This window comes from Mastomys coucha, unplaced genomic scaffold (assembly GCF_008632895.1).
Source record: "Mastomys coucha isolate ucsf_1 unplaced genomic scaffold, UCSF_Mcou_1 pScaffold4, whole genome shotgun sequence".
Lineage (NCBI taxonomy): Eukaryota > Metazoa > Chordata > Mammalia > Rodentia > Muridae > Mastomys > Mastomys coucha.
The window spans coordinates 930,445-951,866 of NW_022196910.1; the positions used below are offsets into that span (position 1 = coordinate 930,445).

At 56.1% G+C, this 21,422-nt stretch overlaps 1 protein-coding gene across 3 annotated transcripts; it reads right to left on the reverse strand.

The window, feature by feature from the left end:
- Window positions 1-283: 283 nt before the first annotated feature.
- Window positions 284-20,159, reverse strand: Zfr2 (zinc finger RNA binding protein 2). 3 transcript variants are annotated; one of them, XM_031349823.1, is made up of 18 exons: window positions 20,059-20,159; window positions 15,690-15,924; window positions 13,786-13,870; window positions 13,039-13,316; window positions 10,584-10,763; window positions 9,896-9,971; window positions 8,793-8,929; window positions 7,752-7,871; window positions 6,958-7,097; window positions 6,562-6,694; window positions 5,932-6,098; window positions 5,286-5,460; window positions 3,980-4,118; window positions 3,313-3,407; window positions 3,129-3,224; window positions 2,605-2,716; window positions 1,659-1,756; window positions 284-1,137 (listed from the first exon to the last, which is right to left on the reverse strand). In XM_031349823.1, exons 1-18 carry the CDS (start codon window positions 20,109-20,111, stop codon window positions 955-957), a joined length of 2,502 nt encoding a protein of 833 aa, XP_031205683.1. In that variant the 5' UTR covers window positions 20,112-20,159; the 3' UTR covers window positions 284-954. The 3 variants fall into 3 exon arrangements, with proteins under 3 accessions (XP_031205683.1, XP_031205682.1, XP_031205680.1); XM_031349822.1 differs by having other exon boundaries at window positions 9,785-9,971; XM_031349820.1 differs by having other exon boundaries at window positions 9,779-9,971.
- Between the last annotated feature and the right edge of the window lie 1,263 nt (window positions 20,160-21,422).

Consider the following 21,422-nt stretch of genomic DNA (forward strand, 5'->3'; position numbering starts at 1 on the left):
GTGTGCTAAGGAAAAGGAGAGGGAAACTGGAAGGCAGGCCTGGGGCCCGTGAGTCTCCCACATTCCTTCAGAAAGCTTGAGCAGAATATTCCCTCAGGACCTGACCGTGGGTGGGGTGGGGGTCTGGGTTCCACTAGTGAGGGTCGGCACAGTGGTAGTCACAAGGCTGCTCCAGCCCCAGGAGCTCCTCTCACACTCACAACACAGAGTGGTGTGGGAGGCTAAGGGCTGGTGGGCACGGCCACCCGGACCTCCGAGTGAAGGACATGAAGGCCACACTGCGCATGGGCAGATATGCTTTATTCCCCACCCCAGCCAAGTTCTGGATGATTCTACAGACTCCAGGCATTGCGCCATGTGTGGGCTGACCTTTAAAAGCCACAGGTTGAACGAAACAGGGTTGAAGCCTAGGGGGTCACACCAGGGGGTCCAAAGGAGGCAAAGGAGGCCTAATGGATAGAGCTGTGTCCACACCCGGTGGTCCACAGGGTGACGTGGGGTGGAGTGGGCCATTTGCGGAAGGCACTCAGTGACTGGGGCTAGGGGTGCACTGTGGGGTGACAGTGTCCTCACAGCTGGTGTGCAGTAAGGGTTTGGGGGCCTGGGGAATTTCATTCTGTGCTCTCTGCTCCTCTACCCCTACTCTGTGACCCACAGAATCTTCCAGGCCACCCTTGAGGTGAGTTGCATCTCAAGGAAGCGACTCAGATCCCATTCACTTATGACACCAAGGGAGTTTCAGAGAGCAATTGATACCAAAGAGGTCACTGCTATCTGGCTTGGGGGTGGTGGGTGACAGCCATGGGCGTGGGGGCACCTCAGGGGGACCCCCACAGCATCGTGAGTAAACCTACAAACACAATGACAAAGGCGTCTCACATCAGGAGGAGCCAGCAGCTGGAGGGGCCACACCTGTTCAGGTATGGGATGTGTAGGTTGGTGGCGAGAGCTGGCTCAAGGCAGCCCTGCTGTGCCCTGCCGGCCCCGCTTCCTCTCCCTGGTGCCCTCCTGGGCCTGACTAGCCTCCCTCATCCTCTTCCGGGCCCGGGCCCCGGCCCCGAATCTGGTCCGTGGAGGTAACTGTTCCATGTGTAGGACCTTGTGTATCTGCCGGAAGGCCACAAGACGCAGGGCACGCTGCAGACAATGGGTCCCGTCAGAGTGTGCTAGCCTAGCCTGGCCTCGGGGACCAGGCCTGTGGTCCCCAGGGACCAGGGGCCTGGGTTGTTTGTTCTGTTGCTTGTTACAGTTTTTGGTGCCAGGCATGTGGCCCTGGGGAATGTCAACACCAGCTGGTGGCACAGGCTGGCCTGGAGCTCTTGGGACCCCACCTTTACTTCCTGGGTAGAGGGACCCCAAATTCCTTAAGATACTCAACCCCCATGAGTTGGTACTTGGGTCTGTGTGGCTGTGTACTTCTTTTGAGACTGGAGCTCATGTAGCCAAGGCTAGCCTCAAACACTCTCAATAGTCAAAGATAGCCTTGAAGTCCTGATCCTTCTGCCTCCACCTGTACTGCTGGATGGAACCCAGGGATGTGCATGACAGGCGAGAGCCCTGAGACCTCACGCGGCCCAGGCCAGTCAGCGTTGCCCGTGGGAGTTCCTTACTCCCGGCCCCACTCTTGCATCCAGAATGTGGGAGGGGGACCCACGTACCTGTGCACTGGCCGTCAGGTCTTCTCGCTGCTGTGGGGTCATGGGCTCCAGGGCGTCCTGTGGACCTTTCTCACAAGGGTCCTGTAGCCCCGGGCCATCTGAGCCAGGAGAGGGTGGACACCCTTATGAGGGACTAGAGGGCCGCAATGGGCCACCATGACACAGTGGGTCACTGTGCATGTGGTCTGGGCTGTGTCTGTAGCACGCTGACCCCTTGGCAACATAGGGGGCATGACATGGGTGCCTTTGTATTTGTGCCTATGGGTGTGCCCCAGCCTATGTGATTACACAAAAGGCCCACACGTCAGGCCTGACCCTTGACCCTCCTTTCCCACTGAGAATCCAGGATACACTTCCTCCTAGGGCTCATTTCTGACCCCTCAAGGGAGGGCACTGTGTCTGTTTCTGTTCCTCAGACTCCTTATGTAGCAGAGGCTGACCTTGAACTCCTGAACCTCCTACCCTTGCCTCCCTAGTGCTGGGGTGGCAAGTGTGTGCTGCTAGGGCCAGATTGTGCAGTGCTGGGGATGTGACCCAGGGGCTTCGGGCACTCTAGGCGAGTGCTCTGCCCGCTGGGCCACAGCCTAGCCCTAACACTGTGGCTCTGGAGTCACAGCAGAGTCCTGTGGCTTCTCTTGAACCTGTCATAGTTCCAGTGTACCTGGGCTAGGCAGGCACCAGCTGCACTGGCCGCAGCACATGATAAGCCAGGAGTGTGGATTGTGGTGGTGGCACAGGGGACTTCTGGGGCAGCCCTGGTTTGGGGATGAAGCCAACTCCTGCCCTTGTCCTGCTGTGTCCCCAGAGGGCGGCAGAATGCCTCTGCCCTTTGTGCTGTAGGCTATGCACAGGCTCCCAGTGTGTGGGGTGGCCCTTTCTTCTTGGGCATACATGTGGATGGCCATGGCCTCTGCCCTGGCCCCTCATCTCCTGTCCCATCACTGACCTGTCAGGAGTGCACCCGTGGCCACATACTCCAGAACCCGACGCATGGCATCCCCTGGGCTCAGGGCCCGGGGCGCACTGCTCAGAACCTTCTCCACCAGCAGCTCCATAGCCTGGAGGAGACATGGGGGGGGGGGGCAGCAACCACATGGAGGAACATGCTGTGGCTTGGATGATAAACAAGGCCACGCTAGGATAGGTGTCTGTGGCCAGCCCAGGTCCTATGACATAGGCCGTTAAAGTCCTAGGGATGTCCTCTGCAGCGTGGCCAGCACAGGGGACACCCTGGGGCCTCATCCTGATGCCAGAAGGTCTGTGTGATAAGAGCCTGTCCCCTTGGGACATCTGGACTTCACCTCCCAGCTTGGGGTTTAAGGTGGCAGGCAGCTATGACAGTGACCCGAGGCACTTTCTCACATTGAGGGGCCTGCCAACACCCACCCACTCTGGGGTGACTGGGTGCTGAGGAGACACCTGGCTGGCTGGCCCCCACATGTGCGTCCCCACTGTCCCCTGTGTCCTTACCCAGGCAGGTAGGGCCCCCCAGGGGGGCAGGCAGCGGCACAGCTCCCTCAGAACCCTGATGACGATCACGCATGGCTGCAGGCCGCTGGCTCGAGCCTTGGGGAGGAGACACTGTTGGTTGGGGAACTGTGGGGCAGACTGTGGTTGGTGATTGTCCCCACTGCAGCCCACCCTATGACCTGACCTGGAACCACTTAGCATGGCGGAGGGCTGCCAGGGTCTCCAGGCACCTTCCCCGGTCCAGGACGTCCTCTGGGTCAGACAGAGGGTCTTGCGGTCCTAGAAGGGATAGAACCCACGTTCCTTTCTGCTGAGCCCCAGTCCCACAGGGTGGCTGTCTTGACTGAGACAGGGTCTCCCTCTGCACTCCACCCTGGCCTCTAACTCAGAGTCCCCCACCCCCACCCCAGTGCTGGAATCACAGACTGATGCCACACCCAGCACCGACAGCATTTCTTTTTGTTTTGTTTTTTGTTTTTTTGTTTTTTCAAGACAGGGTTTCTCTGTGTAGCCCTGGCTGTCCTGGAACTCACTCTGTAGACCAGGCTGGCCTCGAACTCAGAAATCCACCTGCCTCTGCCTCCCAAGTGCTGGGATTAAAGGCATGCGCCACCACTGCCAGGCACCTACAGCATTTCTAAGTGAGCGATGGCCCTGTGGATTTCAGGTTTGAGGCCTGGTCACATTGAGAGACTCTGTCCCTAAACTCCACAAGCTGGGGTATGGCTCAGTGGCATGTGCAAAGGCCCTGAAACAGCAGCCCTTAGCTCCACTGCCCCAGACTGTATGACCTATAGATACCATGACCACCAGGACCTTTCTGCCCAGAGCAGGGCGAGCTGGGGATGTACCTTGTGTGACAGAGGGGTCTTCCCGCATCAGAGGTGAGGTGGCGGATACGGTGACCTTCACCCCGGGCTCCACACACGCTGAGATAACAATGTTGGCATCATGGTCAGATGAGACCTCATACTTGTCTTCGGCCACTATCTGGGTATAAACATGAAAAGAAGCCACGTGACTCCAGCGGAGTGCCCAGTGCACATGAGCAGGGGGCGCCGCTGGCTCGTGTTCCCATCTCTCCACCCTCATGTGCCTGCTGCCAGGGTTCCAGACCCTGCATCAGGGACCTCTGTGTGACTTAAGACCCACCAGAGGAGCATACGTATGGCAATGCTGAGGAGCCTCTGTATGTAAAGAGCACTTGTTGTTCACTAAGATGTGACTTAACCGAAAAACAACTGGTCATGAACAAAACTATCAAACCGAAAAGGAAAACCAAATGGCCCCTTGCACAAATCAGTAGCCTCTGTGTCAGACAGAGGAAATTAAAACTGTCAAGCTGCCACTGACACCTGTGAGTACGAAGTCTAGGAAGTGTGTGTGTGTACATGAGCATGAGCACACAGAAGGTGTCAGGAAGGCAGGACAGCAAGGGCCCCCCGGGGCTGCACTCCTTAGTTCCAGGAACCTGGCCTCTCTACAGGGGACACAGATGGGAAATGAAACACACTGCTGCCATGCACCTGTACTGGGAACAGACCCTAGAGGCCCCCACACATGAGAGTGCTCACCACTAAGATACAGCACCAGCCCTGGCCAGAACTTGCCATCCTCCTGTCTCAGTTCCAGAAGGACAGGTGCACACCTGATCCCTTTCTTTGGTATGTGTAAGGGCCAGAGAGGAAGTCAGACTGTTTCTTAATTGCTTCTCACCTCTTTTTTTTTTTGTTTGTTTTTGTTTTTGTTTTTGTTTGTTTTTCGAGACAGGGTTTCTCTGTGTAGCCCTGGCTGTCCTAGAATTCACTCTGTAGACCAGGCTAGCCTCGAACTCAGAAATCCGCCTGCCTCTGCCTCCCAAGTGCTGGGATTAAAGGCGTGCACTACCACCACCCGGCTCCCACTTCATTTTTTTAAAGCAGGTCTCCCACAGGCACCCCAGCTCCCTGGTTGGTGGGGCTGCCCCAGGAATCCTGTCTCCCAAGTGCTGGATTGCAGGTGCGCACCTCCACACCTGGCCTATGACTGGCTTTTACACAGTTTCTTGAGATTCAAACTCAGATCCCAGTGCTTATGTGGGAGGTGATGGAGCCAGCTTGCAGCCCCTTAGGCCTCTCTATCCTCTAACTGCAGACCCTGTCCTGGCCTTGCTCTTACAGACAGCTCTCGGGGCAGCTCCTGCTTGATCCTCTGCAGCAGGGAGTGCGTGGGCTTCTTGGAGCAGAGCAGGGTCAGCTGCACGCTGTGGTCCCCACGAAGGACCAGGCCCTTGGCCAGAATGCCAACCCGCACCACACCCTTGAGCATCCTCGGTGGTGGGGACTCCAGGGTGCTATGGAGACAAAGAGGCAGAACATGTCAGGAGGGAGCAACTGCAAGGGCCCCAAAGGTGCTGCACTCCTGAGTTCCAGGGACCTGACCTCTCTACAGGGGACACAGATGGGAAATGAAACATGCTGCTGCCCTCCCACCTCCATCCTGCAGTCCGCACAAGCAATCCAATCCCCAGAGAGGCCAGACACCTACCTACAGTCTATCCATCTATTCAGCAATCTGTGTATGATTGACCTATCTACCTATGGATCTATCTGTTTACCTAAGTATCATCTCTATATCTGAAATAAGGGCTTACTGACTAGCCCAGGCTAGCCTCACTCACAGCGCCCCTCCTGTTTCAGCTTCCTGAGTTCTGGAACTGCCAAGTCCTACACACGGGAAAGCAGGGTAAGAGGGACTTTCTCTGTCAGAAGCCTGGCAGAAGGATCTGAGACAAACCAATGGGACAGAACCCTGTGGCACTAACCCATGCTGGCTGCTCTCCTCGGCCAGCGTGTCTGACACCAGTCTGAGGGCTCGCTCCGTGTGCGAAACGGCTGTCTGGATTGCCTGGAGCTCTTCCTCCGTGGGGTAGATGGAGGCGTGCTTACTCATGACATGGCGGTCATCGCTGCTCTCCGGCCGACGCCCTGACTGTGGGGAGAGCTACCCTCATCAAGGGTGGGCTGGGACAAGACATCCAGCCCTGGCAGGACTCCAGAGAGTGTTGAAGGGCCAGGTAGGCTGCAGGGAGCCAAGGTGTGTGGCCATTGGCTGAGCAGCCCCCACAGGGGAACACATGCAGGGGTCTGGGTGGGGTGGCTCTCCTCTGGCAACATTCTTCCATGTCCAAGCCAGAGGCTAAGAGCCACACAGCGTGTGTCCTCCTCGAGCAAGAGGCCAGCCTTAGGTCCCTGCTCAGCCTGTGAGGACAGACATTTCTGGGAGGCCGGAGGGAGAGCCACAGTGTGGGACAGACATGTGGCCCGAGGCTCTGAAGGTCTGACATGCCATGCTGGACCCACAGCACTGGGTAGTCTTCGGAGTCCTGTGCCCTCGGAGGGGCTCCTGAGGCCTGGCGGGGACTAAGTGTCCTACGTGTTACACCGGCACCCACCTGGCGCCGAGCAGTGGCCGTCCCTGGTCTAGGAGTGGGGGCTGGCAATGCCCAAGCAGGTAACCCGGGCAGCTGCTCCTCAATCTGGGGCTGTGGAGGCTCCTCAGGCTGCCTGCTGTGTTCTTCTTGCTGCCTGTGGGGACCAGATAGGGACACAGGGCTGAGGTCACCAGAGGTCATCAGAGGTCAGCGGTCATGGGGCAACATCAGAGGTCAGGGGTCACGGGGGAACATCAGAGGTCAGGGGTCATGGGGCAACACCAGAGGTCAGGGGTCATGGGGCAACATCAGAGGTCAGGAGTCATGGGGGCACTAGAGGTCACGGGATACAGAGAGGGTAGGGAATGTCAGATGTTGAAGGACCATGAGGAGGTCAGGAGGGGACACCACAGTCACCTCAGCTCGGAGTTCCAGTGCCGGGCATCCTCCAGTCGTGCCTGTGCCTGCTGCCGCTGCCTCTGCAGTCGCTTGGCCAGCACCCTCTGCATGGGGCCGCTGGGCCGAGCGGCTACTGGAAGTGTAGGGTCCACTTTCTTCTGCAAACGTAAAGCCAGACAGATGGTGCTGCTGGAGAGGGCAGGTGAGTGGCTACCTCATGGGCACAGAGAAGCCCCAACCGGCAACTCCCACAGCGGCAGCAGGGGGAAGTGGGTTGAGGGGACAGCAGCTGCACACAACACAGCAGCCAAACGGGCCACTGTGGGAAAATGTCCGGCCCAGGCTCTGGAGGTGGCTCTACATGACTAAGACTACTTAGGTTACTGGTGGGCCACGCATGTTCACTCGGTTGAGGCTGGCCCAAGAACCAGGTAGGGTCATGAGTGCTGCTCTACGGAGACAGCCACCAATGGGCATGCTCTGTTCAGCTCCCATCTGGGAACTAAGAGCACTCGGCCAATAAGGAAGGGCAGCAACCAAGCACAAAGCAGGGTGGGGCTCCTGGGTGTCCGTGGCTTTGTGCATCTGCGGGGTTTCCGGCAGGACCAGAGGGGGAAACTCCCTCCAGTGAGTAGCAAAGCTACAAATGTGTCTGCCCGCCCACCCACCCATATCCATACACACTCCTCACTCCCCACAACCCCACCTATCCATGCACCCCCTCTCATGCCTTTCTTCCTGTTCCTCTCCTCACCAGCCACCTCCCCCACCCCGTAGCCCTGGCCAGCCTCTGGCGCCCCTGCTGGACACACTCTGTACTGCAGCCGGTGCCGGCGACCAGTCAGGTGCATGTCTCTTGCGTTTCTGTCGTTGAAGCTGCATTCGCAGAGCTTGCATCGGAAGCGGATCACCTTCCCCTCGTCACTGCACACCTAGGACAGAACACAGCTCAGCTTCCTGCCGTCCAGCCTTGATGCCCTAGAAGATGCTGGATAGCAAGACACCCAGGACATTGAGCCTCCCCGTGGGGGTAGCAGGGGTGTGTCATCCCAGAGAAGTGGCTTTGAGAGCACAGGGCATACCCCTGACCTGTCCCTTCATCCTCTCAACCCCACCCCAGGGTGAAAGAGCCACCCAATGCCTTGTGGGCTACCAGGCACCATCTTTGTCCCCATGACTAAGTAGCAGGTTGTGGCAGTTGGCTCTAGCTGCATTGGACAAAGTACAAGGTACAGAAAGGTATAGCTAGGGGACTGCCACCTGTCCACTGCACACACCCACACAGGGGACACCTGGACAAAGTGCGACGTACAGAAAGGCATGGCCAAGGGACTGCCACCCGTCCCCTCCACAGGCCCACACAGGGGTCACCCGCACACACCGACGGAAGTTACACCCTGATGTTGTTGAGGCAGTGGCCATGGAGCCAGCCATGAATGGAGAGCTTGTGAGTGGCAACTTCCTACCCTGGGTGCTTGTGCGATAGCCAGCCACACGGGTGCAGGCGCAGTCCAGCCGAAGGCCCCTGGGGCTGGCTGGTATTCATAAACCAGGACTTTAGGTAGAGGGGACCAGTTTGATTCTCTCAGGTAAAGCTGGCCAAGGTGGGAAGCCATCTGAGGCGAACAGAGCTTGGCTCTCTGGTGCCCGGGATGGAACAGTGGGCCCTCAGGCCAAGTAGGGCTGGACAGGAGGGTCTTGGTGCCCTGGGTGAGCTTTCCCACTCCTTGCGTGGAAGGTGGACATGTGGACAAGCTGGCATGGCAGCGCCATCCTCAGAACCACAGTGGGCCAAAGCTGAGCAGACCCTTGGAGCTCTGCCACCAAGACTCAGTGTCCCAGCAGCTTCTCACCTCCTCAACGTACTCTGTGCCCACTGGTGCCATGTCTCCAGAGCTCCCCGCAGCGTCCCCAAAGCCTCCCCTGGTGGCCTCAGCCTTGAAGTGTGACAGCCGCCTGTCTCCAGGTTGGCTGTGCAGCTCAGGTGGCCCTGCCAGAAACCATGGTCTGCTGCAGCCTCAGGCCTGACCCATCCCTACCCCACATGCCACGGGACTCTAAACCAGAGGGGGAGCTGGCCACTCCCTCTCGTGGAAACTACCACGGGCCACAGGGAATCCTGCAGCCACAGAAGGGCAGGCCGTGATACCACACGAGCTAAGAGCAAAGACAGACAGCAGCTCAGCAAATGGCCACTGCCTGCCTGATGAGGGTGGGTCACCTCGAGCAGCTCAGCAAATGGCCACTGCCTGCCTGATGAGGGTGGGTCACCTCGAGCAGCTCAGCAAATGGCCACTGCCTGCCTGATGAGGGTGGGTCGCCTCGAGCAGCTCAGCAAATGGCCACTGCCTGCCTGATGAGGGTGGGTCACCTCGAGAGAACTCCCAAGGACAGTGACCTTCCATCCAAGCTAAGTTTTCACAAAACTGGTGGCACACACCTGTAATCCTGCGCTCAGAAGGATGAGGCAGGAGGATCATCAACCAGTTCCAGGTCACCATGGGTTACATAGTGAGACCCTGTCTCAAAAACCAAGAGCTGGCAGGGTGTGGTAGGGCACGCCTCCAATCCCAGAACTCAGGAGGCTGAGGCAGGAGGATCTCTGTGAGTCTGAGGCCAGCCTGGTCTACAGAGTGAGTTCCAAGACAACCAGGGCTACACAGAGAAACCCTGTCTTGCAAAACAAAACAAAACAAACAAACAAACAAAACCCCAAGAAACCCCTGCACCTAAAAATCCAAAAGCTGGAGGCGGGTTCAGGGTGGAACTCCTGCCTAGAGCCCCCCAGTGAGGGGCGCTGGATACAGCCATCTGTTCACATGTACAGAACTGGAGAGACCTGTACCCTTGCGTGAGGCTGTTGATCCCTTGGCTGGTGCTGGCCGGCCTTGGGTGTGTGAGCTGTGACGGGCATGAGCTTCATGCTTGACTGAGGTCTCGGGGGTGCTGTCCGAACCTCGGGTGTAGGTGACACTCCGTGGTGTGGGCTCGGAGGGAATGGGCTTCCCTAGCCTGGTGTACAACTTGAAGACCTGCAACGGACCCCACAGCGTGTTTGGGAAACAAACAGTGCACTTCACACTGGACAGGCTGCTGGAGAGAATGTGCCAGTGCGCCCTGGTTTCTCTACTCTGTGGAAACCTCCCCCTCAAAAAAACTGTCCTGGAGCCACCTCCTGCCTGTGGCCCCATTTCTCAGATTTGGCAACACCCCCCCAACACTCACACCAACGTCCTCAACCTGTGTGGCAGTGTCTCTCTGACTCCCACACCTATGAGCAGGTGAGCATAGATGTGTGGTTTGGGGGACCCCTGCTCACTCCTCCCTCCCTCCCTCTATCTATCTCTCTCTCACACACACACAGACACACACAGAGACACACAGACACACTCTCTCTCACACACTCTCTCACACAGACATGCATACACACACGCACACACGCACGCTCCTGGCTTCAGCCATCTCCACCACCTGGCCACCACCTGAGGTCTCCTCCATCTCCAGCCACATCAGAGCATGTTCAGTCACAGTCCACATGGCCCCTATTGTGGTGTCCTCTCCCACCCCCACCCCCACCTTGCACCTGCTCAGAGCTGATAGGAAACTGGCTGCTGGAGCTGACTGCTGGCCTGGGACACTTGTACCTTCTGGTGCCTGGCTCCCCTCATGTGGGCAGCATAAGCATCAGCCCCTGTGCAGGACACAGCACACAGGCCACAGTGGAGGCTCTGGGACCCTCTAGGACCTCCGCTGGGCTGTGTGCCAGTCCTCTGAGCCGCCTGCTTCTTCCGGTGCTTCTGTCCTTCCAGGTGGTCCCGATAGGTCTGGAACAAAGAGTGGGGAGGCCTGATGGGGGACCCTTACCAGAACCCACACTCTGCAGGCTGCACAGTTGGCTAGTAGGACCTCAGAGGGACACAGGGTCCCTGGCTTCCTCTGCCACTTGTGCCCTAAGTTAGAAGGAGACAACAATGTCTCCTCCCGACCTAAATAAACTCCAGCCATGATTTTCAAGGAAACATTCACCAACGGTCCTGTTTTTTTATGGGAGCAGGGGGGCTGCCCCCAAACAAAACCTGGCCTTTCCAGGCTACGGCTGAAGTTCAGGGACAAAGGCATGAGTTCTGACCCCAGGACCTTAGGAGCTGTTCTCTGAGGACTTGGGGAGTAGAGGCAGGAGCATTAGGAATGTAAGGTCATCCTCAGCTACACAGCGAGCTAAAGACCAGCCTTGACTACAGGAGACCATCCTTAAAACATAAAACCAGGGGCTGGTGAGATGGCTCAGCGGGTAAGAGCACTGACTGCTCTTCCGAAGGTTGTGAGTTCAAATCCCAGCAACCACATGGTGGCTCACAACCACCCGTAATGAAATCTGATACCCTCTTCTTTGTACTCATTTATAATAATAAATAAACCTTTAAAAAAGCATAAAACCAGCTCAGCATGGTGGTACACACCTTTAATCCCAGCACTTCGGAGGCAGAGGCACTCAGATCTCTGAGTTGGAAGCTAGCTCTGGTCTATAGAATGAGTTCCAGGACAACCAGGGCTACACGGAAAAAAACTCACAAAAAGCCAACCAACCAACCAACCAAAGAAACACTCTAAACTAACAACAAAACACGGCTGGAAAATTGGCTCCATGGTTAAAAGCAAAGTTCAAGGGGCTCCGACACCCTCTCGTGGGCTCTATGAACAAGGCATGCATATGGTGCACCAACTTAGATGTAGACAAAATACTCATACACAGAAAATAAAATAAACATAACTTAAAAACAAAGAGAGAGAGAGAGAGTAATGGCCGGGCGGTGGTGGTGCACGCTTTTAATCCCAGCACTTGGGAGGCAGAGGCAGGCAGATTTCTGAGTTCTAGGCCAGCCTGGTCTACAGAGTGAGTTCCAGGACAGCCAGGGCTATACAGAGAAACCCTGTCTCAAAAAGAGGGGGAGAGGGAAGGAAAGAGAGAGAGAGAGAGAGAGAGAGAGAGAGAGAGAGAGAGAGAGAGAGAGGAGATGAGTAATGAAAGAAAACCCCCTTCCGGAGCTGCCTAGAGAATGTGACATGCTTGCACACAGCCACAGGCACTTGATTTCACAGAGCTCTTCCACACGGGGGCGCTATGCAGAAGAGAAATCCACAAGTCAGTGCCACATGTGGGCTTTGGGGCTTAGAGAGCCAGACCACCTGCGAGAAAAGGCTCCGTTCTTAGAATTATGAAAGCTAGGCCAGCCATGGACAAACACCTAGTCGCAGGGAGAGCACTGAAGACGGTCCAGAAACAGACTTGTTCCAGGGGGCTGATTCCAAGGGCGTCGAGTTAGGAGGATTGCATGCTCAAGGTCAGCTACAGAATGAGAGCGCAATACTCTTGATATCAAACCAGTGTGTGCACACGCTGTCTCTGTCTCTGTCTCCCTCCCTCCCTCTGTGTGTGTTTGTCTCTGTGTGTAGTGTGATGTATGTATGTGTGTGCATGTGGATGAGTGTGTGTTGCCAAGGCAGACTCTGACCTCGAGGATCTCTAGAAACCACCCTATGATTCTGACAAGTTATCTCTCAGTGCTTTCTTTTCCACCCCATTCTTTTTTTTTTTTTTTTTAAAGACAGGATTTCTCTGTGTAGCCCTGGTTGTCCTGGAACTCACTCTGTAGACCAGGCTGGCCTCGAACTCAGAAATCCACTTGCCCCCGCCTCCCAAGTGCTGGGATTAAAGGTGTGCGCCACCACCACCCGGCTCACCCCATTCTTAATACATTTAAATTTAATTTTCTGTGTGGGGTGTGTTGCCTGTGTGTGTCTGTGCGCTGCATGCCTGAGGTGGCCAGCAGAGGGCGCTGTGGTCACAGGCTACAGGATCCGCCACGTGGAACTGGGAACCAAACCAGGGTCCTGCAGAGGAATGTGACAGAGGCGGAGGGAGCCCAGACTAGCCTCACACTCACCACATAGCTGAGGATGGGCTCAGTTCCCCACTCCCCTGCCTCCACTCCACTGTGACAGGCCAGCACCGGCGCCTGCCGCACCGGCGCCTGCCACACCTGCCAATATAGTTTTTGATGGAGGGTGACACTGAACCATCCAGCCACTAGTTCTGACCTGCGGCCCTGCGCAGCTGACCCTGCAGACCTCGCAGTAGTGGATGGAGGGTGGCCTGGGGCCCGCCTTGGGCTTCGGCAGCCTGTCCAGGAACGGTAGCGCGTCGCTGGTAAAGGTGGGATCCCAGGGCCCGAGGACAGGGCCACCCCATGGGTCCGAGTCCACGGGAGCAGGCGGCGGGGATGGCGCCTGCTGCTTCTGCGGACCCCGCTGGGAGGAGGCCGGAGAACGCTGCCCTCCGGGCGACAAGTCCGAGTCAGGGCTTCGGGAGCTTGGTCCTAGGAGGGAGAGACAGGGGCAGGGGGTGGGGGAGGGGCAGGGGGTAGGGGGGAGGGGGGGGACGGATGGTACAGCAGGCCTACAGCGTTTAACCGTACTGCAGCCCAGGCTGGGCCCCGGTGATCTGGGTGGCTGTAGCGCCAGGGCAAATCTCAGGCTAGTGGATCACCTTTCCCTGTGCAAGTCCAGCTTGCCTGCAATGGCTGCAGCTCAGCTGGCTGGATCTCAAGGAAATTTTAAATCTGGGACTAGAGGTGGCAATATAGCTCCGCAGATAAAAGCGCTTGTGGCCAAGCCTGGGGGCCTGAGCTCCATCTTTGGGACTCACATGCCAAGCCGCCTCCTCCTCCCGGGCACAGGCCTGGCCTGTGTGCCCCGTGCTGACTCACATGTGGCCCCTAGTGCTGTCTAAGCAACCCTCCGACCGGACCGTGCTTCCCAGCCCCTCAGAGAATCCCCACAGCCCACCTGGCCTGCAGAGCGACCTGGCTGGCCGCTCCCGTGAGTCTGTGCGGCTCTTGGTCGCCTTCTCTCGGTAGCTGTGACCATCCTCCTGGAGGGTTCCGTGGGACAGGGACACAGAGAGAAAAGCAGCTTAGGGAGGTGGCCGGGACGTGGCGGGGGAGGGGTGATAGGGTGGGACACTGGGTGGGGGGCAGTGTGGTGGGAACCGCTGGAAGCAGGTGCACAGCCAGCCTCCCCCAGGGTTGGACCCTGCTCATCCAATGCCATGTCTGATGAGACAGGCTGTCATAGGCCAGGCTGACCTCGAACTCTCTACTTAGCCAAGGATGATGTGATTCCCCTGTCTTTACCTCTGGGATGCTAGGAAGACAGGAGCTGCCCCTAGGCCCAGCTTATGTACTTAGTGCTGGGGACAGAACCAATAGTTTTGTGTGTGCTGGATGAGTGTGCCACCCACTGAGCTGCATGCCCAGCCATCGGGAAAAAAATCACTTTATTAATTTATTGTGTGTACACATGTGCAGGTGTAAGCATGGGGATGGGGGCATGTGCCACAGCACGAATGTGGAAATCAGAGGACAATTTGTGGGAATCAGTTCTCTCTTTCCATCATGGGGGTCCCAGGGATCAAAAGCAGGCCATCAAATTTAGCAGGCAGCGAGTGCCTTTATCCACTGCCAGCCCCCTCTCTTCCTCCCTCCCTCCCTTCTTCTCTCCCTCCCTCCCTCCCTTCCTTTTGTTTTTTTCCAGTCAGGGTCTCTCTGTGTAGACCAGGCTGCCTTGGAACTCACAGAGATCTGCCTGTCTCTGCCTCCCGGGGGCTGGGATTAAAAGTGTGTTCGATGCTTGCTTGTAACTTTGCTTCTTTGAGGCAATATCGCCCCTGCACCCCCTGCACAGACGGTGGTCTTGTGCCATGCAGTGGTTCTGACACTTAGTGACAGTGACACAGGAATGGAAGACAGAGAAACCAGTAGCAGGAGAGAAGGAAAAAGGTGCCCCTGGTGCCCTCTGCCACAGAGCAGCAGATCCGCCTCGACAGGTGTGGTGCAGATGGCCCACCGATGTACCCCAGCCGCCTATTCATGAGGGTGAGCACCTCCCTGTCCCTGGGACCTAGTCACTCTACTACCCTTCAGAGCTACCCAGAGCTATGTCAGGTCCTCACAGCCACAAATCCCCCAGGATGGCAGAGAATGCCAGAGCTGCAGGAGGGGGGCGTGTCTGACCTCCTCCTGGGGCCCATCGCAACCCTCCTGCATACTACACCCTTACTCAAATAAAATCCCAGCTCTGCTTCACAACCACCAAGCTCCTAAATTCTTCTCATGTGGAAGCCACAGTGCTGGTCTGGCCTGAGTCTAGGTACCTCGAGTATTGGCAATAAGAGTCAGGGATGAGAGGTAGGTGTCAGGAGGTGCAGTTGTGGGAGGAGAGCTGCCTGGTGGAGGAGGTTTCCCTCCCCCTCGCCACAGCCATTGTAGGCTCCTCCCAGCAGCCACCACCAGGCTGGGCCACAGCTCTGTACACCTCAACGCCCCCAGATCGCTCTGGGCTCCTTGAGAGGTATCAATATGGTGGCTCCTGTCATTCCAGAGCCATACCTAGAAATACAACTATGACATAGCTGTCAGGGACATCATGCATGTCCCCATGCAACACTAATGCAGTCCCTGGTTGTGTGAGGGACTTGGAGGTGGTCAGTGGTTACAGCATCAGCTGCTCTCACAGAGGATCTAAGTTCAATTCCCAGCACCCACCCAGCGGCTCACAACTGTCTCAACTCCAGCTCCAGGCCTCCGCAGGCACTGTATACATGTGGTGCACAGACACACAAGCAGGCAACACACTCATACATGTAAAAAACGGAATACAATCTTGTTGCATGGGATGGTGCTGTGTGGTACCTGGTAGACGGATGCAGAGGCAGGCACAAGACCCCGGGGCCGGCTGCTGGATGTGGGGCCCTGGCTGGCGTGGGGCTGGGAGCAGCTATACCCCACTGCGACTCCTCCTCCAGGCGCAGGCGGCTGGCTGGCAGGGGCCAGGGCCAGGCTGGCGGGACTCTCCATTTTGGGGGTAGGCTGTGCAGTGTAGCTGGCCCCAGTAGCTGGGGGGGGGAAAGTGGAGGCCGGCTGGGTGCTAGAACCACCAGAACACAAAAGAGAGGGTGGGTTAGTTGAGTCCCCACACAGTACGTGACCCCCAGAGCAGGTACTGGGCCAGGCCAGGCCCTCTCTGCTATGGGGCCAGACCAAAATCACTGTCCCCAGAGCTTGCACTAACTAGATCTGGTCAGCAAGCCAGGGGATCCTTTTGTGTCGATCTCTCCAGCGTCAGGAGCATAGGTATATATCACCATAGCCGATATTTTACATGGACTCTGGGGATTCGAACGTGGGTCTTCACATGAATGCACCACGAACTTACACCAAGTGCAATATTGTCTCTCCCATATGGCTTGATATCCAGTCACAGCTCAAGAGACCCAGGTAGTTGAAGGCACTTTGCAATCAGGTGTAATGCTGCGGGCCTGTTATCCCAGCTGTTCCGGGATGTTTTTATTTTGTGCGTATGGATGTTTTGCTTGCATTGCTTGTGTGGCTGGTGCCCAGAGACCAGCAGTGAGCTCCAGGCTCCGTAACTGAAGACAGAGATCGTGAATCACCCTGCACCCTCTGCAAGGGCAGGGCTGCTCTGAACCCAGCCATCTCTCCAGCCCCTTATTTTAGGTAGGGCTCCCTACTGCCTTACTGCCTTACTGGGTAGATGGCACCAGTTATGGCTGTACCATGGAAGCCCTCTGGGGAGGCTGGGGAGATGATTCTGTTTGAGCGGGTCTCATAGCTCTAAGAACCCAACCCAATGCCACATACTCTATCCACTGGGAGTGGTCCCAGGGGCAGCTTAGAAAATCCCTGGCTACCTGAGACACATCAGAGAATCCAGGTCGGAGCAGGAGACACCAAAGGTGTGTGACCCTGACATTCTACAGTGTCACTGTGAGTTCCCTCCTCATAGCTGAGGGTTCCCAGGCATTTGTCCATGGGGGTCTCGAGAGATCAGAGGTCAAAACCATAGTGAGTACATGCAGTGCTCAAAAACTGGGCCTAGATCAGAAGCTGCCAGAGGGGGGCCCAGTGACACTAGAAGGCCCAGCTGCTGCTGGCTGATGGAATTGTGGTCTTGGTGACAGGCAGAGGCCTTTGGAGTATCTCCAAGGGACAGGGAGTAGACACACGTTTTCCTGAGAAGCGTCATGTCAAGTCAATACAGGCTGAAGTCATCACAGAGGGAGTCTCCATAAAATCAGGCTGCAGGCAAGTCTGAGGCATTTTCTTAACTAGTGATTGGTAGGGGAGGGCTCAACCCACAGTGTGTGGCGCCATCCCTGGGCTGGTGGTCTTGAGTTCTATAAGTAGACTGAGCAAGCCATGGGGAGCCAGCCAGTAAACGGTGCCCTCCATGGCCTCTGCATCAGCCTGTTTTCAATAAGGGACAGTGGTGTGAAACCATAAGCTATGTTAAATACTTTGTGCCCCAACTTCTATGGGGTTTCACCATGGCAACAGTAGCCCCGACTAAGACAGATTGGTGGCAGGCTCATGAGGAGTTGCTGAGACAGCCCTGAGCGTGTTCTACGGAGGACTGAGAAACTGTCGAGAGAATCAGTGAGATGCTTTCCTAGATGGTGTGGGAGCCAGGCCTGTGAGGTTCACAGGGAGTGAAGAGCACATGGGTGAGGGCCATTTGCAATTCTGAACTAAGGGTCTGTGGTTCTGGTTGGCCCGAGTGAAAAAAAAGAAAGACAGAAGAGACCGGCATCAGGGAGGTGAAGTCTCCAGGAAGTGCTTCCTGAGGGTCAGCGCACAGATGTTCCAGAGGCAGCCAAGGCTGTACCTCAGGCAGGCAGCCAGACTTTAGTAAGAGTCATCCAGGTGGTACTGGCTTTGAACGCACGGATGGGTCATGGAGAGCAGTGAAGGCCTGACACTGTGAGAGGCCAGAAGGTGCAGCCACAGTGGCAGTTGATGACCCCGGAATGAAGGGATCATGCAAAGAAGTTAAGGCCTGGCACCATGAAGGGATCCTATGAGAGGCTATTGGCGAAAACGCAGCCCAGTTGCACACAGAGACCACAGTGTTTTGGAGATGCCAGTACCATGGGATGACCACCAAGACCAGCAGCAGCCGTGGTAGAGCCAGCCAGAGCTTAGAAGACAAGCTGCGTGTGCTACAGGGGCGGAGCCCCAGAGGAGCACAGATAACTGGATCCTGAGTTATCTACATGGGTGAAATTGCTTTTGCCTTGCTCCACTTCTGACCTCGTCTTGGTTCATTCCTCTTGGGAGTCCACAGTTGAGAGACTTTGAAGTTTTAAGAGATCATGGAGTTTTACAGAACAGACTTTTTAAAAAAGAAACTGAGTTTTTATACATTTAAGAAGATTTATTATTTTTACTTTTTGTGTGGAGTTTCTTTGCCTGCATGTCTGTCTGAGCACCACATGTGTACCTGGTGCCTGCAGAGGCCAGAAGGGGGGTCAGGTCCCCTGGAGTCACAGGTGGTTCCAAGCTGCCATGTGAGAATGCTAGGTACTGAGCCCAGGTCCTCTGAGATGACAGCCAGTGCTCTAACCACTGGTCATTCTCCAGCTCCGAAGAGACAGAATTTTAAATTGTTTGATTTGTAGAGAAGTTTGTAGTATGTTTTGTATTGTGATATCTATTGACAAGAGATCTTGAGGACTGAAGTTACTGTGAAATAGCGTCGTATTGGTGCATCAATTTGACAAAGGTCAATTGTGCTGAACAGTTTTATCAACTTGACACAGCTAAAGTCATCTGAGAGGAGGGAACCCAATTGAGAAAATGCCTCCATAAGGTCTGGAGGCAAACTTGTAGGGTGTTTTCTTAATTAGAGATCAATGGGGGAGGGCCCAGCCCACTGTGGTTGGTCCTATCCCTAGGCAGGTGGTCCTGGGTTCTATAGGAAAACAGGCTGAGCAAGCCATGGGAGGCAAGCCAGTAAGCAGCATCCCTCCATGGCCTCCTCATCAGCTCCTGCCTCCAGGTTCCTGCCCTGTGTGAGTTCCTGTCATGGTGACCTGAAAGTGCAAGCCAACGACCCTTTCCTCCCCAGCTTGCTGTTGATCGAGTGTTTTCTTTTCTTTCTTTCTTTCTTTTTAACATATGTATGTTCGTGTGTGTTGTGCTGTAGCAGTGGACTTGCCTCCTCACAGGCCTGGAACCCTGGACCCCATAGTGACCCTCTCATCAGCTCTTAGCCTTGGTGTGTTAACCCTGCAACAGTAACCCTAACCAAGACACCTAGTGAAGAGAACTCACCTCTAGCCGTCAGCCCCCAACTCCCCACACGCTTCCAAGATCCTTTTCCTCCCAAGTTGGTACTGACATTCATTTGTCCATTTATTTAGAGACAAGGTCTCCTTAAGCCCCTCAGCCTGGCCTCATACTACTGTAGCTCAGGCTAGCCTTGAACTCAGACACACAGGCACACACACAAACACACACTGCCTCAGCTTCTCTCCCCAAAGACTGGATTGGAAGCCTGTGCCACCTGCCTGTGCTTTACTGACTTCCAAAGACCAGAGCCCCACTTCACCCTGCCTGGCTAAGCCTCCCATTCATTTGACACAGAACCCTAGGCCCCATCCATCAGGGACAAGAACCCAAATTCATCCCTGTCTGAAGGGTAACCCATCTGTCAGAGGCCAGAATCCCCAATCTATACTCACCTGGAGGGTCCCCCATTCATCAAGGACTAGAACCCCCAATTCAGACCCATCTGGAGGGTCCCCCATTCACTAGAAACCAGAACCCCAGACTCCATCCCCGTCTCGAGGGTACCCCATCCATCAGGGACCAGAACTCTGACTCCATACCTGCCTGGAGGACCCCTCATACATCAGACACCAAAAACTCCAATTCTATCCATCAGGGGCCAGAACACCCCACCCTATTCCCGCTTGGAAGGTTCCCCAAGGTCTCAGGTCCTCTCTGAGGTCAGTCCCCTCCCCCAACTCTGTCCTCCATCCTCCGTCCCCACCCTCCCCAGCCAGGTCGGTCCCTCCTAGGCTGGCCCTATCCCCACGGGGTCCCCGCCCCCACCCAGACTGTCACTCCCCGGACTCCCCGCCCCGCCCTCCCGCGGACCCCAGGGACCGTCGCCCCGCCTCGGGCCCGCCCCGCTCCCTGTGACTCACGACCGAGTCCCGCGGGGTTGAGGCGCCTCGCAGCCCACGGGGCTCGTTACCTGGACGACCGGCTGGTGCCCTGCGCGAGGCCAGAAGAGCTGCTAGCCGCCATGTCCGCGTCCTCCCGGAGCCCACGGGAGTGACGTCAGGGCCCTGCCCCCGACGCACCGCCCGGTGCTCGTTCAAGCCCCGCCCCTGCTCGAACCTGCCATCCCTAGTCCCAGAGAGCCTCAGCCTGACTCCGCCCAGTGGCCAAGCCCCGCCCCCTGTTAAGGACCCCCTAACTCAGGTGCCTCTCTGATGATGAGAGGACATCTTGGGGAAGTCGGTTCTACCCTCGGCCTGCCATCCGCCACGGGGAGTACCAGGGATCAAGGATCGAACTCTCGTTGTTGGGCTTGGCGGCAAGCCCCATCACCTGCTGATGTAACCTCCACCCTCCTCATCTTTTCTGTGAAGCAAGCTAGAGAGCTGGCTGATTCTTGGACAGACAGCTTGGGAATTCCAAGGCTGAAAGGGTGGGTGTGTGGCAGGTGACCATCCTTGTCCTGAGCATGAGTAGCCTCCAAAGCTTAGGGCTCTAGGCATGTAGCCCATGTCATTTCTAGAAAGCAGGGGGACTGTGGCAGTTTCTCTGAGTTACAAATGATCTCCCATCTATAATTTATTGCCCTTGACTTTTGCCCCCGGGAATCCAACAGCTTCCGACGTGTTCTAGAAGGGTGCTTACTGATTTGTCAGTACTAAAGGAAACACACAAAATGAAGTACTAATCAGCCCAGAAAATGGAAGGAAACCCAGACACCTACTCCAACATGGATGGATGGCCCTTGACGGTAGTATGTCACCAATATGAGTCAGACACAAAAGGACACTCAGGCCAGGATCTCACTCCCAGGAGGTTCCTGGAGTCCTCGGACTGACAGACACGGGAAGTGTGATATAGGAAGTATCGAGGTGATGGACAAAGTGTGGGATGGAACTCCGCTGTAGTGTGGGAAGGTGGAAGGTTCTGAAAGTGGATGGGAGTTACGGCCACACTGACAGGTGAGTGAGCCTCGTGCTCAGTGAGACGAGCAGCCACACATTTTCTATGGTGGGAAATGCCTAGGACAAACCTATAGTCAGGAAGAGATAGCCTATGTGACCCTACACTCACATGCGAATATATGAACGTCGGTGATCCGAGAGCATCGACAGCACAGGCAAAGGCCCTGTGGCAGGAAGGCACTTGATGTGCTCACAGGATGTGCAGAGCCTCAGAGGTCCGCTACTATGGAGGGTCGTATATTAGTTACCTGGAAAAATAATAAACTGAATGGAGTGGGGGCTAAACTCCAAACATTTATTCTTCACACTTTCAGGGGCCGAAGTCTGGGTGGGTAGTTCTTTATGGACACTGGGAAGATCCTTCTCAGCTCTC

What these genes read in the sequence shown, in the direction of transcription:
- Zfr2 (XM_031349820.1), bottom strand. Translation starts at nt 20,111, where the DNA reads ATGGCGGCTAGCAGCTCTTCTGGCCTCGCGCAGGGCACCAGCCGGTCG. An exon ending in AGCCTCACGCAAGGGTACAG is followed by an intron (nt 8,930 to 9,778) that starts GTCTCTCCAGTT and finishes GGTTTCTGGCAG; the next exon opens with GGCCACCTGAGCTGCACAGC. An exon ending in GGCACCGGCTGCAGTACAGA is followed by an intron (nt 7,098 to 7,751) that starts GTGTGTCCAGCA and finishes TTACGTTTGCAG; the next exon opens with AAGAAAGTGGACCCTACACT.